General features: G+C 36.8%; 2 protein-coding genes across 2 annotated transcripts; both read left to right on the forward strand.

The window, feature by feature from the left end:
- Positions 1-1,380: 1,380 nt before the first annotated feature.
- On the forward strand, positions 1,381-4,723 carry bloc1s1 (biogenesis of lysosomal organelles complex-1, subunit 1). Its single transcript, XM_062415741.1, has 4 exons — positions 1,381-1,554; positions 1,664-1,736; positions 2,899-3,031; positions 3,975-4,723. The coding sequence occupies exons 1-4, from the start codon at positions 1,494-1,496 to the stop codon at positions 4,083-4,085; spliced, it is 378 nt and encodes a 125-aa protein (XP_062271725.1). The 5' UTR covers positions 1,381-1,493; the 3' UTR covers positions 4,086-4,723.
- Positions 4,724-7,122: 2,399 nt separating this feature from the next.
- Positions 7,123-9,130, forward strand: rdh5 (retinol dehydrogenase 5 (11-cis/9-cis)). The gene is made up of 5 exons (XM_062415962.1): positions 7,123-7,154; positions 7,291-7,613; positions 7,729-7,987; positions 8,392-8,555; positions 8,910-9,130. Exons 1-5 carry the CDS (start codon positions 7,123-7,125, stop codon positions 9,128-9,130), a joined length of 999 nt encoding a protein of 332 aa, XP_062271946.1.
- The last annotated feature ends 869 nt before the right edge of the window (positions 9,131-9,999 follow it).

The following is a 9,999-nucleotide window of genomic DNA, read 5'->3' on the forward strand; positions in this document are numbered from 1 at the left end:
TTATCCTCTGTAGAGGTTTGCAGGGGGGGGGGACACCTGGACAGGTGGCCAGTCAATTGCAGAGTTTGAGAACCACTGCTGTTGAAAATATGCAAGTTGTGCAGAACAGGGAATTGTTTTTGTAAGGGTGAAATGTATTGCCAGGTTTAGGCTTCACATAAATGTTACCATAGACTGCATAGTTTACACAGATAAAACAGTTAATAACAGCCATGATAAATGGACAGTAGAATATAAAATGCATTTATTCAAAACCTCATCCAAATCCTTCTGGGACTGAATGAAAGCGATGTGTTCAGTTTCCACAAACAAAGGCAGGACTCCAGATCTAATCTGAGTACAAATAGACCTCTGTGCTCAGGATGTAAATGTGCCTAAAACCTGTTCTCATTTTTTTTGTAAGCAGTAGTATACTGTTATCTTTAATATGACTATCACCATTAGTAGTCATTGTGGTCCTAAGTAGTACAAGCCATAGTAGCTGTTGTTGTACAGTAGTAGTAATTATTAGTAGTAAATATAATAGAATAGAAAGCCTTTCTTGTTATTGTTCATCACTATACAACAAGATTATGAAAGCTACTCCTGTTCAGTGTGAGCATAAAAAAGCATCAATATTTGATTAAATAAATAAATATATACAACAAAACAACAATACACATTCAAAGAGTCATTAAAATAGCACTTGACAGGAATAAAAGTAGTAGTCAGTAGTAGAAGAAGTATTTAGATCCTTAACTTATGTACTTATGTGTTGTATTTTAAAATATTGTTGTATTATCCATAAAGTAAACAGTACATAACGCTGTCAAATAGGCTAACTGTAGTAGAACAAACAAAGTATAGTATTTCCCCTCTGAAATGTAGTGGAAGTATAAATTGGCATAAAATTAAAATACTCAAGTAAGTATAATTACCTCAAAATTGAACTCAAGGACAGCAGTTAAGTAAATTTTCCTAGTTCATTTTAGTTTTACTTATAGCTGTTTTTATTATTATTATTATTATTATTATTATTATTATTATTATTATTATTATTATTATTATTATTATTATTATTGTTGTTGTTGTTGTTGTTATTATTATTATTATTATTATTATTATATTTTATTTTGAAGGCTAAACCGGCATGACGTAAAATGATCTTGACGTCACAATAAAAACACATTTTCATGATTAAATTATGAAACAAGAGCGTTTACATGACTTTAAAATGTGCATTAGTATTATTACCGTACTGGAAAATAGCTGTTGTGCTTCTTACATAGTTGGTGATGAAATGTAATATAAAACAATCATAATCATATTAAAACTAATGATAAATGGCAGCCTCCGCCATCACGGTCCCGCCCACTCCTGTAGTCCCGTGACATGCGGCTGTGTGCTAGTCAGCTGGTAGCATCTCCAACCTTCCTGTGTGCTCATGTTTGGTCAACTAGATTAAATGAGAAAACAATTATTTGCGCAATATTCCTACTGAGCAGTGAAGAAAGATGTTGTCTCGTTTATTGAAGGAGCACCAGGCGAAGCAAAGCGAGCGGAAGGACCTGCAGGGTGAGAGGAGTGACCTGACTGGTTAGCTATGGTGCTAACTGATGCTAAAAACAAAGCCGAACACGAGTATTTGATCGTTTGTTTTCGTCTGTGTTGATTTATTGTGCAGAGAAACGCAGGCGTGAAGCTATTACTGCAGCCACGTGTCTGACAGAAGCCCTGGTGGACCACCTCAATGTTGGGTATGAAAGTCACACTCATTACTCTAGCTGGGGGTTTGGACATGGGATGTGTTGATCCTCTGGTCTCCACACTAAGTCAAGGGGATAAAGTGTCCATGTACCAGAATAAATACTGCACTAAACTGTCATAAATCCTTTCATCCTTTCTATTTGCTACCAACTCCACCAACCAAGCCAACACAGTTTCAGCTATATTGAACTACAACTGTGAAATCCCTGCAATAACTTATTCATGATATTCAGCGTCCATTAAAGGTCTTTGCTGCCCTCAGATGGTTAGGAAGGCTATTCCACAAGCCTGGTGCAGCAGAGCAGAAAGCTCGACCCCCATAGTGAGAAGCTTACCACTGCACTGTACAAGCTGCTGGCAGATTCAAGTGTGCAGGTGGTGTGATTAGTTCCTGTAGGTAGGGAAGCACATGTCCGTTAGTAACAGCCACAGTCTGGAGATCATCGTGGCAAGCATAAGGCGGATCTCAAATTGAAGGAAAACCCCAGTCACCAGATATCAGAACCTTGCAGAAGGTGATGTTTTTCAAAATGCTTGTTTTGTCTTATACACAATTTAAAAAAATACAACATATAACACAGTGAAAAGCAGCAAAAACTCATTTAAGAAACTAGATGTCGAGAGAATGCTTAAAATCAATTTATGTATTGCTGACATTGATGATTATGTTTTAATCTCTTGGGTAATTTGCATCAGCACTAATTAAAGCCATACAATATTGTTCCCTTAGGTCACACTAGTTGGGTAGGGTTGAACTATATGAGCTATATATCCTGTATTTTTTTCCAGTGCCAGCCCTCATTCTGAGCCAGTAAAGTCCAAACAGTGCTTCCCTGGCAGAGCAGCATTTGCCCAATGTGTGACACAACTGCACATAGTATGTTAAGATTGTTAACATTGTGAAAGTCGAGATAAAATCAAGACAATCAGCTTAAAGAGCAAGAGTGGGATGCAATGACCATTGTTGAGCTGCTCCTTTATGAAAAAGATTATGACGAAAATCCCTCAATAACTTGATAAGACTTAGTCTAGTTTGAATATGAGTTAGATTTTAGATTATCAAGTTCAAAATCACTCACATGCCATGTATCATTTCATTTTGATGTAAATACTGTACTGTACAACCTCTCTTTGTTTCCTGTTTTACTCCAGAGTTGCCCAAGCATACATAAACCAACGTAAGCTCGACCATGAGGTCAAAACTCTCCAGGTGCAGGCGAGCCAGTTCTCCAAACAAACTGCTCAGTGGATCAGTATGGTGGAGGGGTTCAATCAGGCCCTAAAGGTAAGGATGCACTGTATTCACAAGTGAGGACTTGAAGGAAAAAATATGTATTTAATCCATAAACAAGTATTTCTGTCATGTAGTCGCTTCATATGAACTTTAAAGTGAGTTTAACTTTTGTACATTTTATATCTCTTGGGGTGTCGTTGCTTTTATGATGAAAAGTTTGTGTTAATATCAGAAATATTCCTTAATACATATTTATTTTATATCTCCTGTCTTATCCCACTGTTCACCATGTTCAAATGAAAGCAATACCACAGAAATGGTCTTCTTGCAAACATGAGTGTTATAGTGATTCATCTCAGTCTAAACTCACAATTGCCTCAACAGGTTTAATAAAAGCAGATTAGGTCACTCACATCTGTGCGGACTTAACAGGTGGTGAAAGCAATTTATCAATGAGTTTCCACCCCCTCTACAGTTATCCAGCTTACATCATCTTCTCAGGATGATACGGTGGCTGGAAATGTCTAAAGCTTTCTTGCTGCTCCTACTTATGTTAGGTTAGATCAGCGCATCCCAAATCCAGACCTCAATTCGCATCCGGACCGAATGGCAAGTCAATCTGGACCTAGCCCATACCTCCTGTTATGAATACAATAAAGTTATGAAGTGTAATGTAAATTTTCTATTGATTAATAAATTGTTAATGACATTGAATATACAGTGTAGCTGGAGATCATTCACAGCGATCCTGTCCCCAGAAGAATTATTATTTCCCTATTGTTGACATTATTGTCATGTTGACATTAACTGCTTCAGAGAGTGTTGTGTGTTGCTGCTACAGAGTTCACACATTAACATGACACCGGAGAATTTCATAACAGTTCCTGAATCACAGATACAGAATGTTTCTCATTTTCTCTAGTATACAATTTCAACTAGTTTAAATGTAGTTGTAAATGGTTGTAAATTTGACGGTTGTCTCCCTTTTGAACAGGAAATTGGGGATGTGGAGAACTGGGCGCGCAGTATTGAGATGGACATGAGGACCATCTCCACCGCTCTGGAGTACGTACACAAGGGTCAGCTTCAGTCTGCTTCTTCATAAACTTCACGTGAGAAGTTTAAAGCTGAAACTAAATACACTGGAATATAACAGAATGTAACAGGAATCTGGTCCAGTTGACCTTTTTAAAAATGCAAAACCTCAATGTCAATAATGACTTTGCAAGTCTGCGTGCGAATGCCGACGGTTACATTGTTCAGAGGAATACAGAAAGTCTATTGCATTGGACAATTAAGAGTCTTGTTTTCTGTTAGCAAAAGTAGTAACCATGGCAACCACATGATGCTGGAGTATGATGATGATATTAATGATAAAGCTTTTGTATTAAATTAAATTAAATGGGTTTAACATCTGTATGGTAGTGAGGATGTCTTCATAATAATAAATACAATTTTGACAATAGGTGATACGTTTCCAGCTATTTAAATTTAAAGAAAGCAGAGCAAGTGTAGGTTTGTGAAGGTGTTATTTGGGGGGGGGGGGTGTACAGACACATTTTCCCACTCTTTGTCTGTAATATGACCCTTGCTTCTTTTCAGCACCTCATATTTGAATTATGTATGTTCTTGTGTACATATTATGTGTTTATTATGTACAATGGGAACTGTTCTGTTTTCATCAGACACCTAACTTGAAGTTTATCATATGATGATTGAACTTATTTTTAATAAAGTTTTAAAAATGCACCGGTGTGTGTGTGTGTGTGTGTTCTTGTGAAACAAGGCCAAATGAAGTTAATCTCATAGTCAAGTGTAAGTGAAAATATAATCACCATCACAATCTCAAAAAACTTTTATATAGACATAAATGAAAAAGGACAACACAAAGTGGTTTATATGTAATATATGAATAACTTTAGGTGTCAGTCACTAAATACACCTAATGAAAAAGAGCTATAACATGTATACCTAAACCAATAATGTCATTAACAAGGATTTGATACTAAGGAAACTTTGTTAGTTGAATTGGACTTCTGGGTCAAGGATACATTTTTGGCTTTAATTATAGCTGTTGGCAGAATGACATTGGGCATTCAAGGTCTTAAACTTGGGTTTTGCAACTAAAGTACTGGTAAACTGCTAAATACAATAACTGGATAAATATTTGCCCTGTAAGATTGGACAATTTAGGGAATGTGTGACGTGAAAGAAAGTTATGTCACGGTGCACGTGGTTGTTGAGATCATTCACGTAATAGCGTTGGTCTTTAAAGCACTCTATTGGAATAAAGAACCAGTTGGTAACAGACTTGATCCTTCAGTTTGCACATCACGTGGCAGAGAAGTATGCCTGTATTTCTGAAAAAAAGTGATACACACTCTGTGTAGAAATGTCTTTATCTAAAACAACAGTTTGACAGAATTGTACCTGGAGGAAACTTAAAGCACATTTCTTTAAAGAGATATTGCTCAACAAGTCATTTTAATACACAATACATCTCTTTGTTGCACCAGGGTTTGTTGAAATAATGCTTTGATCAGCCACTTTCCACAGATTTTCAGCACAATGGCCACTTTGTTTACATTCTGCATCTCTGCAGTACAAGCTGATTAATCTCAACACTAATACATATAGACAGCCACACTGTAGAGTACACAGTATAGCATATATTGTTAGTACTTTTTAAGCTTAAAAAATGATATAACAGCTCAGCAAACTGAAAAAGCCATTGAGATTATAAACATGTTTAAGGGGTTTAAATACATGGGATTATTATAAATTTGTTCGTATAACAACGTAAGTACTTATGCTTGTATACCTTGAGAACTGTCATGTTCTAAAAATGTGAAGGCAAGGTCTCTTAAAATAACCTGATGTGATATGAAAGTAATGTATCGTGATAACTGTGAGACAGACTCTTATCTAAAAAACTTTATGTGCTCATATTGTACAGAAAATTCTCTGTGTTTTGTAATTCCCACCACTTTTTTTTTCTTCAACACACACACACACACATACACATTCACAAAACAAATGGTTACGGATTGGGGATTACCAATTGCGGACTTGTCTTAAGGGATAAACCACAGGGATAAAGCCTCTCTCCGACCGGCCTCTCTGAGTTAAGACAGTGGAATAACCAGAAAGGGAAAGGAAAGAAAACGGATAACTTGTGGAGATCCATCACCTCTCTAAAAGAGGAAAAGGTATGGTAGCACAGTTTTTTTGTAGAAATCTCTCTCACCACTAAATTATTACAAATTACTTTCTGTTTCATGTGTGCGCAGGTTGTTTTTTATCCACTGATTTCCTGCTGTGAATATAATCACAAGTAAGATCAATTTAATCAAAGAATTAATTTGTTTAAATATGATACTGAAAAGCTTACAGTGAATAGTATGTTAGGTTTTTATTTCCTTAGTTTCATCTGATTAACATATATTAATTTATGCAAATGATTAAGGTATTCTCAGGACATATAGATATATATTGTCAAACTATATTGAATCTTCTTAACCGGACTTATAATTGAATAGTGTTTAATATGTGTTTTAATTGAAGTTCTGATGACAACAACAGCAGTACGGATACTGTATCTAATTACATGCGTTCAGTTTTGATATCATGGGTAACTTACCAAAGTATTTTTTGGGATGTTTTTCTTACCAAGAGATCTGAAAACTAATTGGTTTTCAGCAATGAGCAGCTTAAGCAGCTCTGTCACGGGCATTACATTTATGCTTCAAAACAATGCGCCTCTAACCCCTTGGCTCCCCGTCCCTCACAAATACCTTTCTTTCTTCTCTAAGAGTATTATCCAAAGATTTCTCATGTGCCCAAAGCAGATATGTATTACAAATGCCTTGTCCAGTAATGACTAATGAAGAAATTCATTGTGTATCAAAAAGGTTCAATAAACCAGCTCCATCCTTAAATAAAGCCCTACAATATTAAGTAATCATTTGGGGGTTTGTTGATGGGGATTTCTGATGTAAGTGCATTTTTACTTTCCATTACATTCCTTAAAATCAGATTTGGCAGTTTGCCATGTCAGTACCTAGTAACATTTGCTCAACATGTTTTTTCAGCAAGCATTAAGTCCTCCAGGTGATCAAAAATCTTTTAATCCTGGAAGCAGCATGGATAAGCAGTTTGTCTACGACCTTTTAGGGTAAGAAATATCAATGCTTCACTAGATTCTGGACATTAATTTGGCAGCTGTAGCCTAACCTTTTACCCTCCAGCTTGCACATCTAGAATATCCTCTGAAAGTATTGTCAAAACTTCTTTGCTCTCTTCTCTTACAGGGAAAATGCGTGGTTGTGCATTGCCGCTACCTTTGTGGTGTTGTGGATTATTGTTTGGCTGTACAGAGACAGCATGGAGATTGAGGACATCACTACAAAGTATGTCTTTGTGACGGGCTGTGACACAGGGTTTGGAAACCTGCTCTGTAAGAAGCTCGACCGTAAAGGTTTCCGCGTGCTGGCTGGCTGTCTCACAGAAAAGGGAGCTGATGATCTGAAAAGAGTGGCAGGGCCCTATTTGAAGACTGTCCTGCTAGATGTGACCAGTCAGGACAGCATCCAAAAAGCCATGGAGTGGGCTAAGAAGGAAGTTGGTGAAAAAGGTGTGCGATGATTAGTTAAATATAAGATGACCCACTTAATTAAATTTCAGAAGGCAGTACTACATATATCATAAAATATCTATTTTTCCTCTTTTGTCTGTAATTTCCTTTTTAGGACTTTGGGGTATTGTGAATAATGCTGGACGTTCATTGCCAATGGGACCTTCAGAGTGGATGAAAGTAGAGGATTTTCATAGCACACTCAAAGTCAACATGAATGGAGTGATTGCCATGACGATGACATTCTTGCCCCTCATCAAAAAGGCTCGAGGCCGCATTGTGAACGTAGCATCAGTGTTGGGCAGGGTGGCCGCAAATGGTGGTGGATACTGCATCTCCAAGTTTGCAGTGGAGTCTTTTTCTGACTGCCTCAGGTAAGGCCTCCAAGTCCCCATCAACATGAAATAATAGCATAATGTGACAACATGTGTACAACTGTGTTTTATTTAATCCAAAGAAAAGCTTTTCTAAACCCACTGAGTTTTTTCTTCACCTTTGTTCTGATTATAAGGAGAAACAGTTGCTCAAGTTATAATCTTCATTGTCCCATGAGAGAGATTTGGCTTTCTGATGGGGAAAACAATTTATGTTATAGAAAAGATCTATTCTTCACTGCTTTTTAAAGACTCAAATTAGCTGTGCTTCTTTTCAATGACAAATATCTTCTTTTAAGTGTTCAAGCTAAGATTTTAGTAGAACCTTACAGTTTCTGTCATGAGCTAATATTTAACATGCAACGCTAGTCTACACGCAGAGCATTTGGTATTTCTGTTTTCAGGAGAGACATAAACTACTTTGGAATCAACGTATGCATCATTGAGCCGGGATTTTTCAAGACTGCAGTGACTAGCCTCGAACCCCTGGAAAGGGAGCTACATCGGTTGTGGAACCAGCTCAGCCCTGAAGTACAAGCCTCCTATGGAGACAAGTACCTCGATAAGTGTAAGCAGAAAAGTTCAGTTGATTACACCTCTTTATAGTGAAAAGGTAATGATTGAAATTGAAATGTGCCACACAGCATATTGCATTTGTTTAATACTGTATAATTTTGATCACATTTATATTAGTTGGAGTTTTTGAATAATAGTATGAGTATGAATGAACAAGAAATATGATTTTTTTTTGCCAGTTTTTCCATAAGTCAGATAGTTAACAATTAATGCCAGTTATGTATATCTAATGCATTTTTTTATTAATGTTTTTTTCCTGAAATGAACAACACAGGATTTTATTCAATTAAGTTCAAACATTTTGTCTACACAATATCTGTTTATTGACAGATAATGTCTTTTTCAGACATTAAAGTCCAGCGTTTGATCATGAATGCTATCTGTGACACTGACCTCACCAAGGTGACCAGCTGCATGGAGCACGCTCTCACTTCTGCCTACCCACGCACCAGATACAGCGCCGGCTGGGATGCCAAGCTTATCTGGATCCCCCTCTCTTACATGCCTTCCTGGGTCGTTGATATTGGGCTGAAGCTTGTGCTGCCACGTCCCTCAAAGAGCGTGTAACTCGTGGTGACTTGGAAGAAATGCCTTTAAAGTTATCAGCCTTTTCATGCCAGTTTGTGTCGTTTTGCTGCAGTGACGAGGTTGACTTTTAAAATACCATATTCCTTATCTACACTGACCATGCAATGATCTGATGTCGCCGTTACTGATATTTATATGTGCATAATCTACCATGTATTTGTCTGGTTGAGACATTTAGACAATGAAAGAAAATAATGAAACTGAACTGTATGATATACTTTTTAATTAATGTTTTGTTGAACACTATGCTGTGCCTTTTGACACTGTTATTTATGTCCCTTCATATGGTGTATTACTGTTATCCATAAGAGGCAAAATAAACAGGATTTTACTATCAAGAATATGTTTCCCAGAATACAATGGCAGCCTACTGTCAACACAAATAAAAGAAATATCTGAAAGGTTTTTGGACATAAAATTGTCTCGAAAGCAGCCACACAAAGATGCACATATGAAAACTAAGTGGTGTCATGTTTTGGTGATTTTCATGTGAGGAGCTTATGAAACCTCTTCAATGCATATTGCATAAAGCCAAACTGTCATGCAGGTTTAACAAACATCTGCATTTTTCCTGCATTTTTTGTGAAAGTCAAGCATTTTATAAATCTTCAAGAGCATTATGTATACTGTAGTGGCATGACTGTAATTATTTTAGATGTTTGTTGTTTTTTCTCATTCAGAGACTCACACTGGAACTCATGAGAAACACTTGAATAAGCATACATTTATGTTTCACCAGGATTTGGCTCCATCTGCCTGTTTATAAGTAACACTAGTTTATATTTCACAGCCTGAAACCATTGAGTGGAAATTTCACCAGGTGGTGCTATAAATTCACATAAGGCCGT

Source organism: Scomber scombrus, chromosome 3 (genome assembly GCF_963691925.1).
Source record: "Scomber scombrus chromosome 3, fScoSco1.1, whole genome shotgun sequence".
Taxonomy (NCBI): Eukaryota; Metazoa; Chordata; class Actinopteri; order Scombriformes; family Scombridae; genus Scomber; species Scomber scombrus.

Bases quoted from the DNA above. Each gene is read 5' to 3' on its own strand.
- bloc1s1 (XM_062415741.1), top strand. From the start codon at position 1,494: ATGTTGTCTCGTTTATTGAAGGAGCACCAGGCGAAGCAAAGCGAGCGG. The intron at 1,555-1,663 runs GTGAGAGGAGTG...TTTATTGTGCAG, and splicing joins CGAGCGGAAGGACCTGCAGG to AGAAACGCAGGCGTGAAGCT. The intron at 1,737-2,898 runs GTATGAAAGTCA...GTTTTACTCCAG, and splicing joins GTGGACCACCTCAATGTTGG to AGTTGCCCAAGCATACATAA.
- rdh5 (XM_062415962.1), top strand. From the start codon at position 7,123: ATGGATAAGCAGTTTGTCTACGACCTTTTAGG. The intron at 7,155-7,290 runs GTAAGAAATATC...CTTCTCTTACAG, and splicing joins TTTGTCTACGACCTTTTAGG to GGAAAATGCGTGGTTGTGCA. The intron at 7,988-8,391 runs GTAAGGCCTCCA...TTCTGTTTTCAG, and splicing joins TCTTTTTCTGACTGCCTCAG to GAGAGACATAAACTACTTTG.